At 53.2% G+C, this 24,260-nt stretch overlaps 1 protein-coding gene across 6 annotated transcripts in view; it reads left to right on the forward strand.

The window, feature by feature from the left end:
* plcb1 (phospholipase C beta 1) overlaps window positions 1-24,260 on the forward strand; it is a 1,179,298-nt gene that overhangs the window by 948,447 nt on the left and 206,591 nt on the right. For all 6 annotated transcript variants that reach the window (XM_072506091.1, XM_072506102.1, XM_072506120.1 and 3 more), the window contains one exon: window positions 16,610-16,680. In XM_072506091.1, the coding sequence (XP_072362192.1) occupies window positions 16,610-16,680 (71 nt within the window). The remainder of the gene's footprint in view (window positions 1-16,609; window positions 16,681-24,260) is intronic.

Genomic DNA, 24,260 nt, shown 5'->3' on the forward strand with positions numbered 1-24,260 from the left:
CCTGGAAAGGTTTGGTAGGACAGACAGACTACAGCTGTGGATGCCCCTGTTATGGGTCTCCACAGTATTTAATGATGGCTTGAAGGGCTCACAGAAGCAAAGTCCTTCACCCCAGCTCAGTGGTTTTGTGAGGGCCACGAAGAATCCAGTACGAGTTGAAGGATAGAAAGAAATAACATTTATTTACAATAACATATATGTATATATATATATATGCAGCAGCAGCAGCTCCTTGCCACTGCCGCTCCTCTTTCTAGCTGGTTCCAAACTGGCCAGCTTTATTTATGCAGGGAATCTGCTAATGATTTCTCCGTCCCCCTCATTGGGGAAGCTCATACTCCCAAAGGATTGTGGGATTGCCATTAGTCCCCAGCCAGTGGTAAGCAGGCAGGTTATAACAAGCGGTGATCCCCGACCTGGACCCTTCAGCCCCCTGACCAAGCCCAACCCCCCGAAGGGTCTCCAGAGCACTGGGGCAGCAGCTCCGGTGTCCTTGAGCTGCATGCGGTCAAATGGAAATTACTCCTCAGTTCCCCTCAGCAGCCATTGCACCAGCTTCCCGATTTTGAAAAGGAGGACTAAACGTTGCCCGCGTGACTTCCCACTGGGGAGTCGGGTAATTCCCGGGAGGCCACTGCATTCCACTTCAACTTCAATCATGTTCATGAGATTGAAATTAATGCAAATGTGGGTTAATGATATTCTTGCCATTTTTCGGCCAGATCCAGAATTCGGGCGCGAATCTCGATTTTGTCCTATCCCATTATTCACTGGGTGCGCCCGGATCCACGGCAGGTGTAAGGCAGTCGCTGAATCGCAAACTGTGTGATTCTGTGCAATGAGCAGAAATCTTTTTATCTGAAATCCCCCTGCCAGAGAGCAGTGGCGGCAGTGCCGTTGAATATTTTTAAGTCTGAGTTCGACAGATTCCTGACTGACCAGGGAGTCAAAGGGTATAGGATAGAGGCAGCAAAGTAGAGGCCACAATCAGGTCAGCCAAGAACTTAATAAATGGCAGTGACCTCAAGGAGCTGAATGGCCGACTCCTCTTATCCGTATGTACATATGGGCTAAAACATTCTCTGTTGCACATGGGTGGGCGGATGGTTGGGGAGTGGAGGGGGCAGCAGGTGGTGAGGGGGGAGCGGGTGGTGGTGATGATCAAACAGGAAGAAGAAATCATCAGTTACCCTCCGCATCAGTTCTAAACTGAAACCAGGCTTCAGTTAAACACGCAAGGCAGCAGTGAAAAGTCGGTATGGTTCAGCATGACTAAGTGAGAAGATACAATTTGACAGGTCAGAAGCTGCCCCTCCTGCAAGGTTGGAAGGCACGGCATCTACCATCAGAATCCCAGCAGTGAAACCCACCACCCTGCCCGCATACGCCCTCCTCCAAGAAATGGGAAAGAATACGGGCTGGATTCTCTGTTGGCTGATGCCAAAACCGGGAAAGGTGATTGGGTGGAGAATTGTTTGCGACATCAAAATCGTTTCGGGCACCGGTTTCACACCAAATCGCAATTCTCCGTCGCCTCGACAGCGTGCCAATGCATTCCAGAACGCACATACAGTAAACACCCTTGGCATATCATTAGCGGCCCGACCCGGTATTCTCCTGGGCTGCCGCAATTTTTCGTCTCCGATGGGCCGAATTGCCGATGACTTTAAATATCATGACACCAGCATTGTGGTCGATGAGGGAGAGAGAGACGGTAGGACACAGAGAGGAGCGACCGTGTGCTGCCGGATCGGACATTGATCCTGCTGGCTGGGGTGGGGAGGGGGCCCTGCCAGGGCCAATGGGACGAGGTGACGGGGTAATGGACCGTGAGGCCGGCGTGACTCCCTACAGAACTGGGGCTGTGCCCAGGCATGGACCGCCATTGCCGCGGCCCGCAAGGCAGACATCTTGCTGCGCACCCCACTGACCACCCACCATGGCCCCTGGTACTGCAGAGTGACACCGGCCCCATGCCCCACCACCCCTGCACCCCAGTCCCAACCTTCACCCCATCACCCCCCCCCCCCCACCCCCGCACATCAGGCGGGGGCCACAGAGTGTACTGCTGGCAAAAGCAGTGCCAGCCAACAATATCCCTGGCAGCAGGGTGGGGCGCCAGGCCACCGGGCAGGGCACCGGCGGGGCCAGGGGTGGGACGATGGGGCTGGGGGACAAACGGGGTAGAGTCGGCAGTGCCAACCAGGGGCACCATGTAGCTCGATGGTCCTGGTTGGGCATGGGGCTACACACCATGCTAACACGTTAGCCTTACACCCCCGACAGACAATGGATATTGGAATACAACCAGCAATGGTGGTCTTCTTGCTAGCCGCCGCAGTCCTGGGGTATGCCCCACGGCTGTACGAGCTGGAGCCGCTTGAGGAGGAGGAAGCTGCAGCAGCAGAGCGTGCCCCAGAGGATCAGGAGGCAGCCATCCAGGATGGAGAGCCGGCTGCCCAACAGGCTGAGGAGGAGGAGGTGCAAAGGAGGCGATGCATGGGGCCTCCCATTTACCGAGTGCGCCTGTCGTTCGAGGACCTGCTGGACAGTGCATGCCGTTGAAGACTCCAGCTGAAGAGGGAGACAGTGCCAGATCATGGCCCACCTGACACCGCAGGGGAATGAGGGAGGCCACCTGCTCCCGGTGGCCATTAAGGTGACGGTCGTCCTTAACCTATATCCACATGCTCCTTCCAGACGGCGAGCGGGGACCTGGCTGGGATCTCTCAGAGCTCAGGGCACAGGCGCATCCGCACTATCCCGGAGGCCCTGTATGCACAATACATCCATTTCAATGTGAACCGAGCCGACCGGGATGCCCAGGACAGCGGGGTTCGCTGCCATCGCGACATGCCCCGGGTCTAGTGGGTGATCAATTGGATGCAAGTCCCCCTTCGAGCACCTTCAGATGACAGGCCGCACTATACAAACCGAAAGGGGTTCCACTTGATGAATGTGCAGCTGAGTAGATGCGCAACATGTGCGTCTGTGGCAGAGACCCAGGCAATGTTCACGACATCTTCATCCTGGCACACTCGCCGATTCCTGACATGTTCGAGACTCCCCCTCCACACCCCCCCTCCCGTCCACCCGCCACCCCCACCGGCTGGGAGGTCGGCTCCTGGGCACCAGGAGTTATCAATTGCAGTCATGGCTAATGACGGCGCCTATCTGGAAGCCACAGACCGATGCCGAGACCCGCTAAAACGACGCCCAGGCAGCGACCAGGGGTGTGTTTGAGTGGTGCCTCAGAATCCTGAAGATGTGGTTCAAATGCTTGGACCGCTCTGGAGGGGCCCTCCAGTATAACACTGAGAGGGTCGTCTGCACCATGGCGGCCTGCTGCGTCCTTCACAACATCGTGCAGCAGAGGGGCGATGTGCTTGAGGAGGAGGATGAACACCAGGCCTCATCTGAAGAGGAGGATGCAGGGGAGAGTGAGGATTGACAGGACATGTGGTCCAGGCAGGCACGGGAGACCGCACGATGTGTGCGCCAAGGCCAACGCGCAAGAGATGCTCTGATCACCGCCAGGTTCACTGACTGGGGGGGGGGGGAACTGTCCAGGGGCATGGACACCGCATCCCCCCGCCCCTCCGGCCACACCCCTGCCTGCATCTCCATCCGTGATACATACCTGCCGCACTTAGGTGGGGGCCCTGGGTTGGCAGTGACACCCGGTCTGGTCCATGGGATGGAGGATGATGACAACCCGCTCTGGGATGGGCTCTGGTGCTCTGCATCATTCGACAATGTCTGACTCCTGCCCACGGTAGACTTTCCACCGTCCACCTGGGTGATCCCGGCATGCGAGCTGGCCATTCCATCACACGGTCCCATCAAATTTCTGGGGTGGCGTGATAGGGACAGTCAGGGTGGGGGGGGGGGTCCACCCCACCCACAACGTTCCCCCCCCCCATCAACTGATGCACCCCCTCTCTGGCCAGACCAGACCAGTCCACCCCTTACACCCATCTGACAGAGAACCGAGCAGATTGTAACCGTGTTAACAGGTGTTTGATGTGAACAAATATATACAGATACATGCCCTAGGCCCTATAACTAAACACCTGTGCCAACTTATCTGGCATCTAACTTTCTGGCTTTATAGGCCCTAACGCTATGTCTAGATGGATCCGCAGGTAGGACAGCAGGAGTGGAGGCGGCCTGCTGTGATTCCCGCCCTGCGACCTCGGTCCCCGTTGTCGGCCCTTTTCTGGGGCGACTGGGCCTGGATGGGCCCGGCTGCTACCTCCCTCTGTATCTGCGCCACGTCGACCAACGCCTGGGCAATGTCCACTGACGTTCTGAGCCATGGCCTACTGTGACTGGGCCATGCTCGGGAGCGTCGCCGCAATATCCAGATGGCTGCCTGTGAGGCGGCAATCCTGCCTTGGGCCTCGGCCAGCACTAACACAGAATGTCCCAGGCCTTGCACGTGTTGATCCATAGCCGCAACCCTCGCCCCCAATGCCTCCACCGCGGATGCCACACGTGCGGTGTTGGCCTGGATGGCATGCATGATCAGCACCACCTCCTGCTGCTGCACGTGGTTGCACTCCTCCAACTGCACCTGCAGGGGCTGGATGCTCGCAGACAACCCCTCATGTAGTCCTAGGATCTGCCACTCCATCTCCGCAATCGATGAGACTGACCATTCCAGAAGCTCGAGAAGCCGTCTGGACTGCAGCTAGTCCCTGGGGTCGGCCCACCCTCCGACCATCCGCTTCCTAGGGACTTCCTACCTCCACCTGATGTACTGAAGCATTTGTGTGGTGCGCACAAGGTAATGTCCCAGGAGCCTCTTCACTAAAGTACCCAACTGAGGTCAGTGTCTCTGAGATGGTGGAGGGTGTTGGTGACAGCTGTGACGGGAAACTGGTGTCATCCCCAGACCCAAGCTCCAGGGTGTCTTGGGCCTCTTGTCTAGGACTGGCGTCCGTGCTGCTGTCATCATTGCTGCACGGCACACGGGGTGGCTCCAGCTCTGGCTGCAGCCCTGGCTGGGGCTGGAGGACACCAGATGAACCCTCCCCTTCACCAGCAGGTCCTGCAAGACACACAACAAGACACATGATTAGATAGGGATGAGAGTGGGTGTTGGGGTGAGTGGTGGGGGTGAGGATGGTGTGGGGGTGAGGCTCAGCATAGTGTGGGGATGAGGGTGAGGGTAGTATGGGGGTGGTGTTGGGGCTGATTGACAAATGTCGCATGGGAACCGCGACCCACCGGGCTCTCACTTCCACGGCCGCGGCCGATCTCCACCCCGGCGACATCCCTTTCCTCTGGGCCACCGACCACGTCCAGAGCCCTCTGCTCGGCCATGGTGAGGGGCCGCAGGCCTGGCGGTCCCCCTCCAGTTTTCACCTGCTCCCAGCAGTTATGGGCGGCCTTTTCCTGGAGGGGGTGCGGGGAACAGCAAACGACAGTGTACGACTGTCGGACGCATGCAGCCCACGGGGTGGGGAGCTGGTGGCCTCAGTGGCCAGGGCACCCGGCCATGGCGGCCGGTATGGGAGTCGGCATGTGGTGCAGGGTGGGGGCTCAGGTGCCCTCCAGGTTGGGGGGGGGGGGTGAATCGAGTTACGGGTGTGCGGGATGGGGTGAGTGCTAGGGGCACAGTGCTGCCTACTCACCCTGGCTGCCCTGAGGAGGTTGTGCAGTTTCTTCCGGCACTGCAGGCCGGCCTGGATGGTGTTGCCGGTGGCAGCTGGCAGCCTCTTTCCCAGGCCGGGGTACAGTGTGGCCCGTCTTGCCTCCATGGTCTCCAGCAGGGTCTCAAGCTTGGCGTCCGTGAATCTCGGAGCCACTCTCCTCGCTGCCATCTTGTTGGCTGCAATGGTGTGAGTGGGGAGTGAAGTGTGTATATGCAGCTGCAGCTTGTCATTCGCAAAGCTGGCGAATCCCACACCATTTCTCATTGGAATCAATTGTACTCCACATGGCGCCGGTGCTAGCTCCTCAACGGTCGCTGGATCGGTCCAGGTGTCGCCGCTAGTTTCGCTGTCGTGGAAGTCCACGAATCCTGCCTCGGTATCAGTACTTAGTCTCATGAACAGAGAATTCCGCCATATGTGTTTGGTTGCATGGCAACATCTGGAGTCCAACACAAAGGTGCTATTTGAAAAACTGAGCATCCAAATGAAGGACAGATTGTTGGACACAGTTTTTTGATGACTAGGATTTGCTCCTTTAAGAGATGGCCAATCGGTTTTCCTCGTTGGTAGCTCTTTGAACTTTGACACTCTTAGTCTGACCTAACTTTTGTCATTCCGGACTTGAAGGTGTTGACTGAAGGCTGGAGCATGCAGGAGGTGACCAGTATTCTGGAAAGCTTAGTCTGGGTGTGGCATTGTAAGAATTATACCCTGTCAGACCCGAGATGTGATGCTGATCACGTTGCTCCATGATGCCCGTGACCTGTGTACTCTGCTTCTGTCCGTGCTTGGTGAATGATAGCTTGATGGGCTGCTTTGGTCTTCCTCTTCCACTCTCCATTTCCCTTCAAAGAAGACAAATGAAGATAAAGAGGTTAATACCCTGATTGAAATAGCAGGTGGAGAAATACTGCATGAACGAGTTCAGGCATCTGTCTGCTCGCATTGAGAACAGTCATTTCTAAGCTTTATTGTTTATGGCTGAGTGGTTAGATTGTCTGGAAACAGGCTATTTTTAAATGACAACAGCCTTCTGCACTGTTAAACCTATCCTTTAGGCTGCAGTTCGTTGGCAGTACCTGTCTGAGACCGATCGCTGGCAAAAGCAAAGTGCGGTCACAGCAAGTTGTGAATGTCACGTTGATACCTCATGGTAAACTCTGTGCTTTCATAGAGCAGCGCATCCTTTCAACAAATATATATTGGGAGATCCCGAGTGTGGCGTTCAGTTTGTCGATGTTAAAAAGTTTTGAAAGTGCTCCGAAAGTCTGCTTGGCTTTAGTTTGTTCACAAGTCAGTGAGAGAGGTGGAGGCTAAGGAGACACCGAACTACAGAACTAACATGTGTTCCATCTGCTTCTGGGACACTATTCCTTGGGAAAAGAAGGGACCTTAAATGTAATATTTCTGACACTGTTTGGAAATCGCAAAGAAAGCTCCCAAAGTGATTTCAAAATGACACAAGTGCAAATTTGAACTGAAAATGAACCAGCCCCCATAGCTATTGTTTTTCCTTAGGCGTGTATAAGTACATCTTCAACTGCTGGCTGGAAGCATGTGAGCCAATGCTGTATGTTTTCACATGCCATTAAGCAATTGGCACTATACAAGAAATGGGAATCGCTGGAAAAACTCAGCAGGTCTGACAGTATCTGAGGCGAGAGAAACAGAGTTAACGGTTCAAGTCCATATGACTCTTCTGTAGAGCACTCTAGAATGTGAGGTCACTGATGTGTTGGGTGCTCTGCTACACAGACGAACCAACACGGTTGCGAATGGTACAACTCAGTTTTATTACCAACATTTATTTACAGTGGTAAGCTGGTTACTGAGGTTCGATCATAACCCTAGAATCTGTGGACCTATTCCTAATACTATCTTGTAGTGGCACTCAGCACATGGTGGATGTCTGAGTGGCTTGCTATGAGCTCTGTGTCCTGAGCTGTCTCCTGCTGGAATGCTCAGGAAGTGTCGTGTTCCCTGTTTTGTACTGTGTATGCTCTTGCCTGTGATTGGCTGTGGTGTTGTGTTTGTTGATAGGTCCGTTGATCTGTCCATCAGTATGTATGTATGTTTGTGCTATGCTGTTTACCTGTATATCATGACATCCTCCCTTTTTTAAAGAACATGTGCCTGTGTGGTTATAAATAGAGATGTGTACTGAGTGCAGCTAAATGTGTGTGTGTGCAATATCTACAGCATGTACATGGGGCTAAACTACATACAAGGGGTGATGTCGGGTGCGACATAACAACGGGGTTGTACCATAAACAAAGAACGGGGAGATGTTGAACGACAAAACAAACTCCTGTAACGACAAGGAAGAACAGAAACATATTAACACAGTGGTCTTATAAGTTCAATGTACAAACAGGCTCATAAGTCCAGTCTAGTAGGTGGGCGACGAATTCGGGTTGACCGCCTCAAGGGTGGGTCTGGATCCACCGGCTGAGGAATGGGCCTGGCCATGGGCGACGACGGAAGGGGCATGGTGGCAGGAAGCTCCACAAAGTCGAAATCAGGAACAACAGGAGGGCGCGGTGTAAGTTCTCGTAGCGAGCGTGGAAGTAGGCTAATAGCCCGGCGATTGCGCCTACGAATGGATCCATCAGGCATGCGAACCAGGAACGAGCGGGGAGCCACGCGTCGGAGAACTTCGGCAGGTGCTGACCAGCCACCTTCTGGTAGGTGGATGCGGACGTCGTCTCCAGGTGCCAGGGCGGGAAGATCAGTTGCCCGTGTGTCATATGTCCTCTTCTGGCGAACGCGCTGCTGTTGCATTCTGTGTAGTACCGGAGCATGGTTGGTTGTGGGTACCAGAATGGATGGCACAGTGGTCCTGAGGGCGCGACCCATCAATAGCTGGGCTGGTGAGAGGCTAGTGGGGCCGAGCGATAGGCCAGCAGGGCTAGGCAGAAATCCAATCCGGCAGCAGCAGCCTTGTAGAGGAGCCGCTTGACGATGTGAACGCCCTTCTCCGCCTTTCCATTGGACTGGGGATGCAGACGGCTGGACGTCACGTGTGTGAAGCCATACGAAGCAGCAAAGGACGACCATTCCTGGCTGGCAAAACAGGGCCCATTGTCCGACATGACAGTAATCGGAATGCCGTGGCGAGCGAAGGTATCTTTGCAGGCCCTTATGCCAGCGGACGATGTCAAATCGTGTAGGCGTATGACCTCTGGATAGTTTGAAAAGTAATCAATGACAATTACATAGTCCCTGCCAAGCGCGTGAAAAAGGTCCACACCCACCTTCGCCCAGGGGGACGTCACCAGCTCATGGGGCAGAAGTGTCTCAGGAGGCTGCACCAGTTGAAACCTTTGGCAGGTGGGGCAGTTGAGCACCATATTGGCAATGTCATCACTGATGCCCGGCCAGTATACCGCCTCTCGGACCCTCCGTCTGCACTTCTCGACCCCCAAATGGCCTTCGTGTAGTTGGTCGAGGACCAGCTTGTGCATGCTGTGCGGAATCACAATCCGGTCCAGCTTTAGGAGGACACCATCAATGACGGCCAAGTCATCTCGGACATTGTAGAACTGCGGGCACTGTCCTTTGAGCCACCCACCCGTCATGTGGCGCATCACACGTTGTAGAAGGGGGACAGCCGCAGTTTCCCGGCGAATACGGGCCAGACTGGAGTCGTCAGCTGACAGATTTGCCGATGTGAAGGCCACCTGCGCTTCGACCTGATAGACGAACCCCTCCGAATCGGGCGGTGTGCTTACTGCTCTGGATAGGGCATCTGAAGTGATAAGGTCCTTTCCCGGGGTGTAGACCAGTTGGAAGTCATACCTCCTGAGTTTAAGTAGGATGTGCTGGAGGCGAGGGGTCATCTCGTTCAGGTCCTTATTTATGATGCTGACCAGGGGGCAATGGTCAGTCTCAAAGGTAAACTGGGGGAGACCATACACGTAGTCATGGAACTTGTCTATTCCGGTCAGCAAACCCAGGCACTCCACTTCGATCTGCGCGTAGCGCTGTTCTGTGGGGGTCATGGCCCGCGAGGCATAGGCGACCAGGGCCCATGACGCAGTGTCATCCCTCTGTAGGAGTACCGCCCCAATGCCGGACTGGCTGGCATCAGTCGAAATTTTAGTATCACGAGATGTGTCGAAAAACGCCAATACCGGGACAGTGGTGAGCTTAATTTTGAGCTCCTCCCATTCCAGCTGGTGTGTGGGCAGCCACTGGAACTCCGTGGACTTCTTGACGAGGTGGCGCAGAGCCGTCATGTGGGAGGCAAGGTTGGGAATGAACTTCCCCAGGAAGTTGACCATGCCTAGGAAGCGTAGCACTGCTTTCTTGTCCGCCGGCTGCGGCATGGCTGTGATGGCGCTCACCTTGTCTGCATCCGGACGGACCCCTGACCGGGAAATGTAGTCCCCCAGGAACTTCAGCTCGGTTTGGCCGAAAGAACACTTGGCTCGGTTGAGGCGCAGGCCGTTTTCCCGTATGCGCACAAAGATGCGCTGGAGACGATATATGTGCTCCTGTGGTGTGGTAGACCAGATGATGACGTCGTCCACGTAGACGCATACCCCTTTGATGCCCTTCATCATCTGCTCCATGATCCTGTGAAAGACCTCGGATGCCGAGATGATGCCAAATGGCATTCTGTTATAGCAGAACCTGCCGAAAGGGGTGTTGACGGTGCACAGCTTTCGGCTGGACTGATCCAGTTGGATCTGCCAAAAACCCTTCGAGGCATCCAGTTTTGTGAAGATTTTAGCCCGGGCCATTTCGCTCGTGATCTCTCCCCGTTTGGGTATGGGGTAGTGTTCCCTCATTATGTTGCTGTTGAGGTCTTTTGGATCAATGCAGATCTGGAGCTCGCCAGAGGACTTCTTAACACACACCATGGAGCTGACCCATGGCGTGTGCTCCGTGACCCGGGATAGCACCCCTTGGTCCTGGAGATCCTGCAACTGCTGCTTGAGGCGGTCTTTGAGTGGCGCTGGGACCCTGCGAGGTGCGAGAATGACCGGGGTGGCGTCCGGTTTGAGCCGAATTCTGTAGGTGGAGGGCAGTGTTCCCATGCCCTCGAATGCCTCCTGGTTGTGGGCGAGGAGCGATTGGAGCTGCGCCCTGAATTCTGCATCCGGGAAGTCAGATGTGCCTTCTGGAGACAGAGCATGGACTCGTTGCACGAGGTGGAGAACCTTGCATGCTTGTGCGCCTAGCAGGGAGTCCTTTGATGATCTGACTATCTCGAATGAGAGTGTGGCCGTGTGTGTGTGTTGTGTGTCACCTGGAGCTGGCAGGATCCCATAGCCGGGATAACGTTCCCATTGTAGTCGACCATCTTGCAACGGGATGGCCGAATTGGTGGCCTGACCTTCATGGCGTAGAAGGCTGACCATGCTATGAGGCTGTTGGAGGCGCCAGTGTCCAGACGGAATGTTATCGGTGATCGGTTGACCGTTAGGGTGGCACACCATTCATCACCCGGATTGACAGTGTTCACTTGCAACGGCTGGTGGGTCCTGGCTGGAGACATCCGGTTCCCGTCAATGACCGCAACACGGAAGGCGTCCCGGTCGTCTGTGTCACTGGTCTGGATATCGTCTTGGCACAACTCGTAGTAAGGAGGCTGAATGGTCCGTACGACCCTGCGAGGTTGTCGGAATTGGGGAACATTGGCAGGTTGAGCTGCTCGACAGCAGGCAGCGTAGTGGCCCATCTTGCCACAGCGGAGGCATTGTCGGTTTCTTGCGGGACATTGCCGCTTTAAATGTGCGGCTCCGCAGTTGCCGCACGTCGTGATGTCATGACGTTCGTTGCGCCACCCATGCGCAGTTCGGTCTTACGTCGAGCGTGCCTGCGCATCACGTGTCTCTGTGTCGATGTCGTTTTTGGTGCGCACAAACGCGGGAGGCCTCGAAAAGCGCGCAAAATGGCCGCCCTCGTCTGGGCCGCGGGCCGGGAGGAACCCGATCGCCTGAACCCGTTCGGCCTCGTAGGACGCCTGCCTCCCCGATTCGGCCGCGTAAGACCCCTGCCGCGCCGATTCGGCCGTCTGAAATTGGGAGTAGCGGCTCGTCGCGTTTTCATGCAGGACACAGGCTTCGATTGCGGAGGCTAGGGTGAGGCCTTTTATTTTTAAGAGCTGCTGGCGGAGGGTGCCTGAGGTGACCCCAAAAACGATCTGGTCCCGAATCATGGAATCGTAGGTGGTGTCGTAACCGCAGGACTGCGCGAGGAAAGGGAGATGCGTAAGGAATGACTGAAAGGGCTCATCCTTACCCTGCAGGCGCTGCTGGAAGAGATACCGCTCGATACTCTCGTTGACCTCGACGTTGAAGTGTTGGTCGAGTTTGAGAAGGACCGTCTTGTACTTGGTCTTGTCCTCACCTTCCGCGAACACCAGGGAGTTGTAGACATGGATGGCGTGTTGACCTGCCGTGGAGAGGAGGATGGCGATCTTTCTGGTCTCCGAAACGCTCTCCTTTTCGTTGGCTTCCAGGAAGAGTTGGAAGCGCTGTTTGAACAGCTTCCAATTAACGCCGAGGTTTCCAGCGACTTGTAGCGGCTGCGGTGTGCTGACGGTGTCCATGGCGCAGGATGGCAGATGCCAGAGGATCCGAAGGTAGGTCCCACAGTTACTCCTGGTACTATGATGTGTTGGGTACTCTGCTACACAGACGAACCAACACGGTTGCGAATGGTACAACTCAGTTTTATGACTAACATTTATTTACAGTGGTAAACTGGTTACTGAGGTTCGATCATAACCCTAGAATCTGCGGAGCTATTCCTCATACTATCTTGTAGTGGCACTCAGCACATGGTGGATGTCTGAGTGGCTTGCTATGAACTCTGTGCCCTGAGCTGTCTCCTGCTGGAATGCTCAGGAAGTGTTGTGTTCCCTGTTTTGTACTGTGTATGCTCTTGCCTGTGATTGGCTGTGGTGTTGTGTGTGTTGATTGGTCCGTTGATCTGTCCATCAGTATGTATGTTTGTGCAATGATGTTTACCTAAATATCATGACAGTCACAGATATAGTTTGAGAGGCGGTAGATTTAAAACTGAGATGAGAAGGAACTACTTCTTGCAGGCAGTGATGAATGTGTGGAGCTCGCTGCCCCATAGTGAGGTGGAGTCTGAATCATTGAATTGCTTCAAGAAGGAGATAGATATATTTCTGATGTTAAAAATGGGTTAAAGGGATATGGGGAATGGGGAGGGAGGTGGATTTGAGAGCAGGAAGAGATCAGCCATGGTCTAATTGAATGGTGGAGCAGGCTCGAACAGCAAAATTGTCTACTTCACCTCCTAATTCCTATGTTCCTACATTCTTCAGAAGAGAAGTGTTCTGAAGAGTCATACAGACGCGAAACATTAACTCTAATTCTCACATGGCAGGTGAGGTCAGCTGAGTGTAATGTGTGACTTGTCATATGTGGGAAGTCATGGACCCTGCCAGCATCCTAGATGACCACATGTGCAGGAAGTGCTCCAAATTGCAGAAATTTGAGGTCCGGGTTTCGGAGCTTGAACGGCGTCTGGAGGCACAGTGGCGCATCCGCAAGGCTGAGAGTCGTGTGGATAGCACATTTAGAGAGGTGGTCAAACCGCAGCTCAAGAGACTGGAGGAAAGAAGGGGAACCACTAGGCAGTCCAAGAGAAACAGACAGATAGTGAAAATGTTCCCTGGGGTCCCGCTCTCAAACCAGTTTTCCATTTTGGAAGCTGTTGAGGGCATTGGTTCCTCAAAGGAGTGCAGTCAGAGCCAGGTTTCTGGCACCACAAATTTCATGACTGTACAGAAGGGGAGGATGATGGCAGGAGGCGTGATCATGATCGGGGGCTTCATTAATTAGGGGAACAGACAAGTGTATCTGCAGCCAGTCATGACTCCAGGGCGGTGTGCTGCCTCCTCAGGACCAGGATCAGGAATGTCACTGAACGGCTCCAGGACTTCCTAAAGGGGGAGGGTGATAAGTTACTGGTCGTGGTACACATTGGTGCCAACGAAATAGGTGGAATGAAGGATGAGGATTTGCATAAGAATCCAGGGAGCTAGGCAACAGATTAAAAAGCAGGACCTCAAAATCTCTGGAGTTCTCCTGGTGCCACATACTGGTAAGTACAGAAATAGGAGAATATGACAGATGAATGCGTGGATCAAGAATTGATGCAAGAGGGAGGGTTTTAGATTCCTGGATCACTGGAACCACTTCTGGGGAAGGTGAGACATGTACAAATGGGGCGGTCTGCATTTGAACCAGAATGGGAGCAACATCCTTGCGGGTGAGTTTGCTCGTGCTGTTGGCAGGAGTTTGGTAAGGGGAAGGGACACAGAGCGTCAGTGCAAAGCATACATCGCAAAGGAATCAAGGCAGAGGGAGTTCAGCCATGTTGAGTTCCAAGGGAGTAAGACGAGACTGGATGCATCTAGTTTAATGCTAGGAGCATTATAGGTAAGACTGATGAGTCAAGGGTGTGGATTGACACATGGAATTGTGATATTGTTGCCATCACAGAGACGTGGTTGAGGGAGGGGTAGGACTGGCAGCCCAACATTCTGGGGTAGAGGATCTTTAGGTGAGACAGAGGAGGGTGTAAAAGAGAAGATGGTGTTGCATTATTAATTAAGGAGTCAGTTCTGCAGTAAGGAGGGACATTATCTTGGTGCGGTCTTCAAATGAACCTTTGTGGGTAGAGTTTAGGAATGGTACTGTAGCATAGTGGTTAGCACGATGGCTTCACAGCGCCAGGGTCCCAGGTTTGATTCCCGGCTTGGGTCACTGTCTGTGCGGAGTCTGCACATTCTCCCCGTGTCTGCATGGGTTTCCTCCGGGTGCTCCGGTTTCCTCCCACAAGTCCCGAAAGACGTGCTGTTAGATAATTTGGACATTCTGAATTCTCCCTCTGTGCACCCGAACAGGCGCCGCAATGTGGCGACTAGGGGCTTTTCACAGTAACTTCATTGCAGTGTTAATGTAAGCCTACTTGCGACTGGAAAGATTATTATTCTAAGTCCCTGAATGTGGCAGGACAGGTTAATAGGGTGGTTAAGAAGGCATCCTGGACACTTGCCTTTATCGGTCACGGCACAGATTATAAGAGCAGGGAGAGGTAATGGTACAACTGAACAAAACTTTGGTTAGGCCACAACTAGAGTGCTGTCTGCGGTTCCGGTCACCTCACAGGAAGGATGTTATTGCACAGGAGAGGGTGAAGAAGAGATTCACCAGGATGTGGCCTTGGATGGGGAATTTGAGTTATACCCGAGCAGGCGCCGGAATGTGGCGACTAGGGCCTTTTCACAGTAACTTCATACTTGTGACAATAAAAGGTTATTATTATTATTATGAAGGGAGGCTGAATAGGCTCGGGTTGTTTTCTTTAGAGCAGAGATGGCTGAGCAGGGACCTGATTCAGGTGTATAAGAACATGGTGGTAAGGACAGGGTGGATAGAAAGCAGCTACTCCCTTTAGTTGAAGAGTAAATAACAAGGGGGCATCATTTTATGGTGAGGGGCAGGAGATTTTGAGGGGTTTTGGGGGAAAATATTTTTACTCAGTGGGTGGTGGGAGTTTGGAATACACTGCCTGGGGATCATAGATCATCAGAATTTACGGTGCAGATGGAGGCCATTCGGCCCATCGAGTCTGCACCGGCCCTTGGAAAGAGAACCCTAGCCAAGCCCACACCTTCACCCTATCCATGTAACACAGTAACCCCACCCAACCTTTTTGGACACTAAGGGCAATTTAGCATGGCCAATCCACCTAACCTGCACATCTTTGAACTGTGGGAGGAAACCGGAGGGGACCCTGGAGCTGTGAAGCAACTGTGCTAACCACTATGCTACCATGCTGCCCACTTTGGGGGGGCGGGCTAAAGGGCCTCTTCTGTACTGTATGGCTCTTTGAGATGCTGAGAGGTTAGCATGGTTGTACTGCTGCCTCACTTGCCAGAGACCTGGGTACAATTCCGACCTTGGGTGACTGTCTGTGTGGAGTTTCCACATCCTCCCTGTGTCTGTGTGGTTTCCTCCGGGTGCTCCGCTTTCCTCCCAGAGTCTACAGATGTGCAGGTTAGGTGGATTGACCATGATAAATTGCCCCATAGTGTCCTGGGACGTGCAGGTTACGTAGGGTTATGGGAATGGGTCAGGGTACTGGGCCTGGGTGGCGTGCTCCTTCTGATGCCGGTGCAGTCGCGGTGGGCCGATTGGCCTCCTTCAGCACTGTAGGGATTCCAGCATTCAGACCTGCTGAGTTTTTCCAGCATTTTCTGTTTTATTTCATATTTCTAGCATTCGGAGCATCTTGCTTTTATTTAAACAATTGTCGCTCCGTTCCAGATAGTTTCACGGCCTCTTGATGGATAACGTTCATTTCTGTACATTGGAAATTGCGATAATAAAATAAACCTCTCCTGCATAAAATCATAATCAATAATTCGAAGCATTTTTTTCTCTTCTTCAAAATCGCCACCAATTTCCTGTCCTCGCCCTACCCTCACATCTTGCTTGAGTACTTGAGTGCAAGGGTAGGTGTTGTGCTCCAATACCTTGATTAAGTAGCTTTCACAATGAATGCTGGCCACACCCGGGCCATGGTTTCCAGAATAATAGTCATCTACTACATTCTCCAGTCTTCAGTCAGCACCTCAATGTCTGGGATGACAAAGTTATGTCAGAGTGTTTAAGATCAAAGATCTATCAATGATGAGATGCCTTTGCTGACCCTGGATTTGTCCTCCATCTGACATCCACAGTTGTTTCAGGGGTTGCTTAATCTTAATGTGGAGCAGGAACTCTGCCTGACTTTCCTATTTCCAGCCCAGCATCGTTGAAGCCACTGTCAGACCGATGCACAAATTGCAAATATTAATGCAATTCACCTTAGGGAGATTTGCTCAAATGTTTCACTGTGTCGATTGGCCTCTGCTTCAAGTAAAATCGAAGATCATTATTATCAATCATTTTTAGGAGACGGCGAAGCAGAAAGTGAAGAGGAAGAAGATGATGATGAAGACTCCAAGAAATCCTCAATGGATGAGGTAAGCCATACTACTGTGTAAGTTATATTACTTGGTGATATCTGTATAGTGCTTCCTTCATGGGTGAAATAATTTCAGTTTAGGGGAAAGATAAATAAGAAGCAGAATTTAACTTGACTATCTTAAAATTTCAGTTTGGAGTTGTGCCCAAGAATGGTGGTGAAAACAACATCCCACCTGGTATTTATTACTAAAAACCACAGGTTGGCCAAATGCCATTGTTCTCTGGATATGAACAGTATTAATTAATGTGACTGTCAGTGTAATTAGCATTGTCAGCCATCGCCCAATGGCAGCGTTCTCACCTCTAAGTCAACAGTCAAAAGTCAAAAGTTCAAGATCCATTCCAGAGACTTCAGTCCATACCTAGGCTGACGCTTCAGTGCATTACTGAGGGAGTCCGGCTTTGTCAGATGTACTCTCTTTCAGATGACACATTAAACAGAGAACCTGGGCGTCATTCTCCGACCCCCCGCCGGGTCGGAGAATGGCCGTTGGCCGCTGTGAATCCCGCCCCCGCCGAAGTCTCCGGTACCGGAGATTGGGCGGGGGCGGGAATCGGGCCGCGCCGGTTGGCGGGACCCCCCTCTCAATTCTCCGGCCCGGATGGGCCGAAGTCCCGCCCAGAAATTGCCTGTCCCGCCGGCGTAAATCAAAGCTGGTATTTACCGGCGGGACCAGGCGGCGTGGACGGGCTCCGGGGTCCTGGGGGGGGCGCGGGGCGATCTGACCCCGGGGGGTGCCCCCACGGTGGCCTGGCCCGCGATCGGGGCCCACCGATCTGCGGGCGGGCCTGTGCCGTGGGGGCACTCTTTCCCTTCCGCCTCCGCCACGGCCTCCACCATGGCGGAGGCAGAAGAGACTCTCCCCACTGCGCATGCGCGGGAAACTGTCGGCGGCCGCTGACGCTCCCGCGCATGCGCCGCATTTCCGCGCCAGCTGGCGGGGCAACAAACGCCATTTCCGCCAGCTGGCGGGGCGGAAATCCCTCCGGCGCCGGCCTAGCCCCTCAATGTTGGGGCTCGGCCCCCAAAGATGCTGAGCATTCCGCACCTTTGGGCCGGCGCGATGCCCGTCTGATTGGCGCCGTTTTTGGCGCCAGTCAGCGGACATGGCGCCGTTGGGGGAGAATTTCGCCCCCTGTCTGACCCCACAAGGGGATGCAAAAAGATCTCATACAACTGCTCAAAGAGAATTCTCCAGTACCCTAGCCAATTTTTTTCTCTCAACTTAAATCGCTTAAAACATAACTGAGTATCTGGTTGTGGTGATATGCATCACTGTAAATACACAAGGGGTTAATGTAAATACACTACAACTAAGTAAACACTGGAGGGAGCACCAGAGATGTCATGACATGCAGACATACAGCAAATGAACACATGGGGCGTCATTCTCCGACCCCCCGTCGGGTCGGAGAATGGCCGTTGGCCGCCGTGAATCCCGCCCCCGCCCCCGCCGAAGTCTCCGGTACCGGAGATCGGGCAGGGGCGGGAATCGGGCCACGCCAGTTGGCGGGACCCCCCGCTGGGTTCTCCGGCCCGGATGGGCCGAAGTCCCGCCCAGGAATTGCCTGTCCTGCCGACGTAAATCAAACCTGGTATTTACCGGCGGGACCAGGCGGCGTGGGCGGGCTCCGGGGTCCTGGGGGGGGGCACAGGGCGATCTGACCCCGGGGGGTGCCCCCACGGTGGCCTGGCCCGCGATCGGGGCCCACCGATCCGCGGGCGGGCCTGTGCCGTGGGGGCACTCTTTCCCTTCCGCCTCCGCCACGGCCTCCACCATGGCGGAGGCGGAAGAGACTCTCCCCACTGCGCATGCGTGGAAAACTGACAGCTGACGCTCCCGCGCATGCGCCGGGAAACTGACCGGCCGCTGACGCTCCCGCGCATGCGCCGCATTTCCGCGCCAGCTGGCGGGGCAACAAACGCCATTTCCGCCAGCTGGCGGGGCGGAAATCCCTCCGGCGTCGGCCTAGCCCCTCAATGTTGGGGCTAGGCCGCCAAAGATGCGGAGCATTCCGCACCTTTGGGCCGGCGCAATGCCCGTCTGATTGGCGCCGTCTTTGGCGCCAGTCGGCGGACATCCCGCCGTTGGGGGAGAATTTCACCCATAGAATAGGACACGACCAATGGGCAGTCAAGACACCCAGAGGTGACATTACCACAAGGGGGCATTACACAACCCATATATAAAAGGACAGGGCACACATGCTCTGTCTCTTTCCACAGGCGACACTTAGAGAGTAGGACAGGGGCAGATCAGAAGCATCACACCCACCACGTGGCTTAGAGCAGACTGGTTAGTTAGACTGAGTTACTATAGCAAGATTAGCAGGAGAGTCAACTCATAGAGAACTGTGCTAATGATTCAATAAATCACATTGAACTTACTTCAAAGTCTGGAGTATCTTTTGGTCAAAGCTGCATCGAGTTGCAGCCTGTGTTATCCCAGAGTACATAACACATCACTGGTCATTTGTCTCATCAGTGTGACCTTGCTGTGTGGAGATTTGTTGCCACGTTTCTCTCTGTTACAATAGTAATTATGCTTCAAATGTTCTTCATTAACTGTGAAGCCTTGCAGCTCAGATTCCAGGAATCCATGGGCACCATTGATGTGCTTCCTCCGAATCACCTACATGACTCTTCTTCAATAAAACCTCGCACTTCAAACAAGTTACTATTTAAGTAGCTTTTAAATATTCTGCTTTGTACAGTTAAAGAAAGACTAACATTTATATAAGCCTTTCACGTCCCAAAGCAATTTGCAGTCTATGAAATACTCCTGAACTGTATTAAAATAGGAAACATAGCAACCAATTTGCGGTCAGCAAACACCCACAAACAGTGATGTGACAATGACCCGATCATCTCTTTCAGATGCATTCCTATCAGAATGCATCACCTCACACAATGGAATGAATTGAGTTTTTGCTGGTGCTTAATGGCTTCAAGTCCCATCCATCCCAGGACTTGGACACAAAAATCAAAGCTTGGCCTGAGCACCAGGGATAAATCCCTTCCTTTTCAAGCACTGTGAGATCTTCAACATCCACCTGAGAGGGCGGACTTATTGGCTGTTTCACATCTCATCCAAAATGCAGCACCTCTGACAGTGCAGCACTCCCTCAGGTACATCAGCTTTGATTTTTGTGTCCAAGTCCTGGGATGGATGGGACCTGAAGCCGTTAAGCAACATCAAAACCTCAATTCATTCCATTGTGTGAGGTGATGCATTCTGATAGGAGGAACATGGGGTGGAATTCTCCGTGTTTTTTTAGAAAATATTTAGTTTTCACAATTTAGCATGTTGACATTTCTAAAACAACCGCGCGGGTCGATGCACGAAATACCCCCTAAAAGAACAAACAATAAACCACGTTCCCCACTTCTCCCGCCCTGTCCCCAATTACCCCTATACTAAGCTCCCTGTCCTTACTTAACATTACCCTGCTTCCTGTTTTCCTCCCCCCCCACCTTTCCCCTTTCCCTCCTTACTGCTGACGTTCAATTTTTGTTGAAGAAATCGATGAACGGCTGCCAACTCCGGGCGAATCCCTCTATTGATCCTCTCAGAGTGAACTTGATTTTCTCCAGACTGAGAAACCCGACCATATCGCTGACCCACACTCCTGATATCGGGGACTCCGTGTCCCTCCATCTCAGCAAGATCCGTCTCCGAGCCTCAATGGAGGAGAAAGCCAGGATATCGGCCTCACCCCCCCTGCCCCCCCCCCCCCCCCCCCCCCATGCCCCCAGATCCTTCGACACCCCAAATATTGCCAATTCTGGACTCAGAGTTACCTGACCTTCCAGGACTTCTGACATAACATCCGCAAATCCCTGCCAGAATTCCCTCAGTTTTGGACATGCCCAAAACATATGAACATGGTTGGCCGGGCTACCCCCACACCGCCCACATCTGTCCTCCACCTCTTACGAAGAACCTACTCATCCAGGCTACCGTTAGGTGGGCCCTGTGGTCTACCTTGAACTGAATCAAGCTAAGTCTAGCACAGGACGAGGATGCATTTACCCTTTTCAAAACATTTTCCCACAGTCCAGTTTCCAGCTCCCTTCCGAGCTCCTCTTCCCACTTCCTCTTCATCTCTCTGATAGGGGCCCCTTCCCACTCTAACAATTCCCTGTATATCTCTGAAACCTTCTCACCTCCAATACTTGTTTTCAACAGCACTTTATCCTGTAGTCCCCTCAGGGGGAGGCGAGGAAAGCTGGGGACCTGCCTCCGTACAAAGTTCCGCACTTGAAGGTACCGAAACCCGTTCCCACCCGGCAAATCAAACTTCTCCTCTAATGTCTCCAAGGTCGGAAAGCCCTCCTGGATGAATAGATCCCCAAAGCTCTCAATCCCTGCCCGTTGCCATACCTTAAAGCCCCCAACCAGCCCCCTTGGGACAAACCGGTGATTGTCGCACATCGGTGACCACACTGACGCCCCCTCCAATCTCATATGCTGCCTCTATTTCCCCCACACCCTTAGGGCTACCACTACCACAGGACTTGTAGAGTACCGAGCCGGCGAGAACAGCAGGTGCGCCGTCAGTAAAGCCTGCAAAGTCGTACCTTTGCAGTATACTGCCTCCATCCGCTCCCAAACCGACCCCTCACCCACTACCCACTTCCTGACCATCGATATGTTGGCAGTCCAATAATCGTTAATAAAGCTCAGGAGAGCCAAGCTTTTTCTCCGCAGGTCCCTTCCAGGAGTGCCCTCCTTACTCTTGGGGTTTTACCCGCCCATACAAACCTCAATATCGCCCGCATTCATATTTCTGAAAAAAGCCATTGGGACAAAAATCGGGAGACATTGAAAAAAGAAAAGCAGTCTCGGAAGGATCGTCATCGTCACCGTCTGAACCCTCCCTGCCAGCGTCAGTCGGATCGTGTCCCATCTACGGAAATCCCTTCTAATTTGATCCACTGCTTTGCCCAAATTTAACTTGTGAAGCTGCCCCCAATCCTTGGCCACTTGAATCCCCAGATACATAAAACTCCTCCCAACCTTTAAAAGGTAGCTCCTTCAGTCTCCTTTCCTGCCCCCGTGCCTGGATCACGAACATCTCGCTCTTTCCCATATTTAACTTATAGCCTGAAAATCGCCCAAATTCTCCTCATACCTCCATGATTCCGGTTGTCCTCCCCACCGGGTCAGTGACATAAAGCAGCAAATCGTCCGCATAGAGAGAGACCCTATATTCCACCCCCCCCCCCCCCCCCCCACCTCACCTCACTATACCCCGCCAGACACCGGTTGCTCTCAGGGCCATTGCTAAGGGCTCCATGGCCAGGGCAAGTAATGGGGAGAGGGGGCATCCCTGCCTTGTCCCCCGACATAGACTAAAGTATTCCGACCGAACTCAGTTAGTTCTTACGATTGTCACCGGGGCCCGGTGCAATAACTGGACCCACTCCACAAATCCCTGCCCAAACCCAAACCTGCCTAAAATATCCCATAGGTACTTCCACTCCACCCAGTTGAAAGCCTTCTCTGCGTCCATGGTGACTACCACCTCAGCCTCGCGCCCGTCTGCTGGCATCATAATTACATTAAGAAGTCGTTTAATGTTAGACGTCAGGTGCCTATCCTTTACAAATCCCGTCTGATCCTCCCCAATTATCTCCGGGACACAATCCTCTATTCGAGTGGCCAGAATCTTTGCCAATAATTTGGCATCTACATTCAAGAGGGAAATTGACCTGTACGATCCACAGCTCTCTGGATCCTTGTCTCGCTTCAGGATGAGAGAACTTGATGCCTGTAATAACTTTGGGGGGAGTACACCCAGCTCCTTAGACTCATTAAAAGCCTTAACCAGGAGCGGCCCCAGTAACCCAGAGAACTTCTTATAAAATTCCACTGGGAATCCGTCAGGTCCGGGGCTTTATCCGATTGCATCGGGCTCAGTCCATCAATCACCTCCCCAAGCCCAATCGGGCCCCCCAGGGCCTTCACCAGCTACTCATTTACCTTCGGGAACTCTAGCCTCCTCAGGAATTGATTCATGCCCTCCTCCCGAACCGGGGGTTCCGACTCGTATAGCTGGCGATAAAATTCCCGGAACACTTCATACACCGCCCCCGGGTCCATCACCATCTTCCCCTTCATATCCTTTATTTTCCCTATTTCTCTTGCCGCCTCCTATTTCCTCAGCTGATGCGCCAGCATCCTGCTCGCCTTCTCCCCATGCTCATATATTACCCCTTTTACCCTCCTTAGCTGACCCTCCACCTTACCTGTGGTAAGGAGCCCAAACACCATTTGAAATCTCTGACGCTCCTTCAGGAGCTCCTCATTTAGAGACTCCGAATATCTCCTGTCCACCTGTAAGATTTTTCCTACCAACCTGTCCAGCTCCGACTGCTCAGTTTTATCCCTGTGGGCTTAAATCGAAATACATTCCCCTCTAATAACCGCTTTCAGTGCCTCCCAGACCACCCCAGCCATAATCTCTACAGTGTCATTGATCTTCATGTACCCTGGATGGCCTCTCTCACTCACTCATAGATCTCCTCATCCGCTAACAGCCCTGTATCTAGTCTCCACTGTGGGCGCTGGGACATTCCCGTGTCTGCCCGTAGGTCTATCCAGTGTGGTGCATGATCTGAAACCACAATTGCTGAGTACTCAGTGTCCTCAACCCCTGCTAATAGTGTTTTATCCGGCACAAAAAAATTTATTCTGGAGTACACCTTATGTACATGGGAGTAGAATGAATATTCCCTGCTCCTTGGTCTCTCAAGTTCTCCATGGATCTACCCCTCCCATCCGCTCCATGAACCCCCGCAGTTCCTTTACCATTGCTGATAGTTTCCCCGACCTAGCACCCAACTGGTCCAATCTCAGGTCCAGGACCGTATTAAAGTCACCACCCATGACCAGCCAGTGCGAGTCGAGGTCTGGGATCTTTCCCAGCGCCTTCCTGACAAATGCGACATCATCCCAGTTTGCGATATATATATCCACCAACACCACTGCCATTCCCTCGAGCTTCCCGCTAACCATAACAAATCTGCCTTCCGGGTCTGCCTCTATCTTCCCCACCTCGAATGTTATCCTGATTTGTTCATCAGGATAGCCACCCCACTTGTTTTAAAGTCCAGTCCTGAATGAAACACTTGCCCGACCCATCCCTTCTTTAATCTAATTTGGTCTCCCAGCTTCAGGTGTGCCTCCTGTAACATGGCTACGTCCGCTTTTAACTGTCTCAGGTGTGCGAACACGCGGGCTCTCTTAACCGGCCTGTTCAGTCCATGAACATTCCACTTAACCAGTCTGGTCGGGGGGGGCCTTGCCCCCTCCCCTATCAATCAGCCACGACCTGTCCTAGGCCAGCTTTTAGCCCGTGTTCCGCACTTCACTTGATCCGCGGCTTGGCGGCGACCGCCATCTGATCTCCATCTCCAGTCTCCCAGCTGTCCCTTACCCATCAGCAGTAACCCCCCTGTCCCCATCCCACTGCCCCCCCCCCCCCCACTTCGTCTTTCCTCAGCTCTCCCCTCACTTTTCTCCCATGAACTAGCTATCCAGCTAGCCCATCAGCTCCCACCCTCTGGCGT

The sequence above is a fragment of the Scyliorhinus torazame genome, chromosome 1, assembly GCF_047496885.1.
Source record: "Scyliorhinus torazame isolate Kashiwa2021f chromosome 1, sScyTor2.1, whole genome shotgun sequence".
NCBI lineage: Eukaryota > Metazoa > Chordata > Chondrichthyes > Carcharhiniformes > Scyliorhinidae > Scyliorhinus > Scyliorhinus torazame.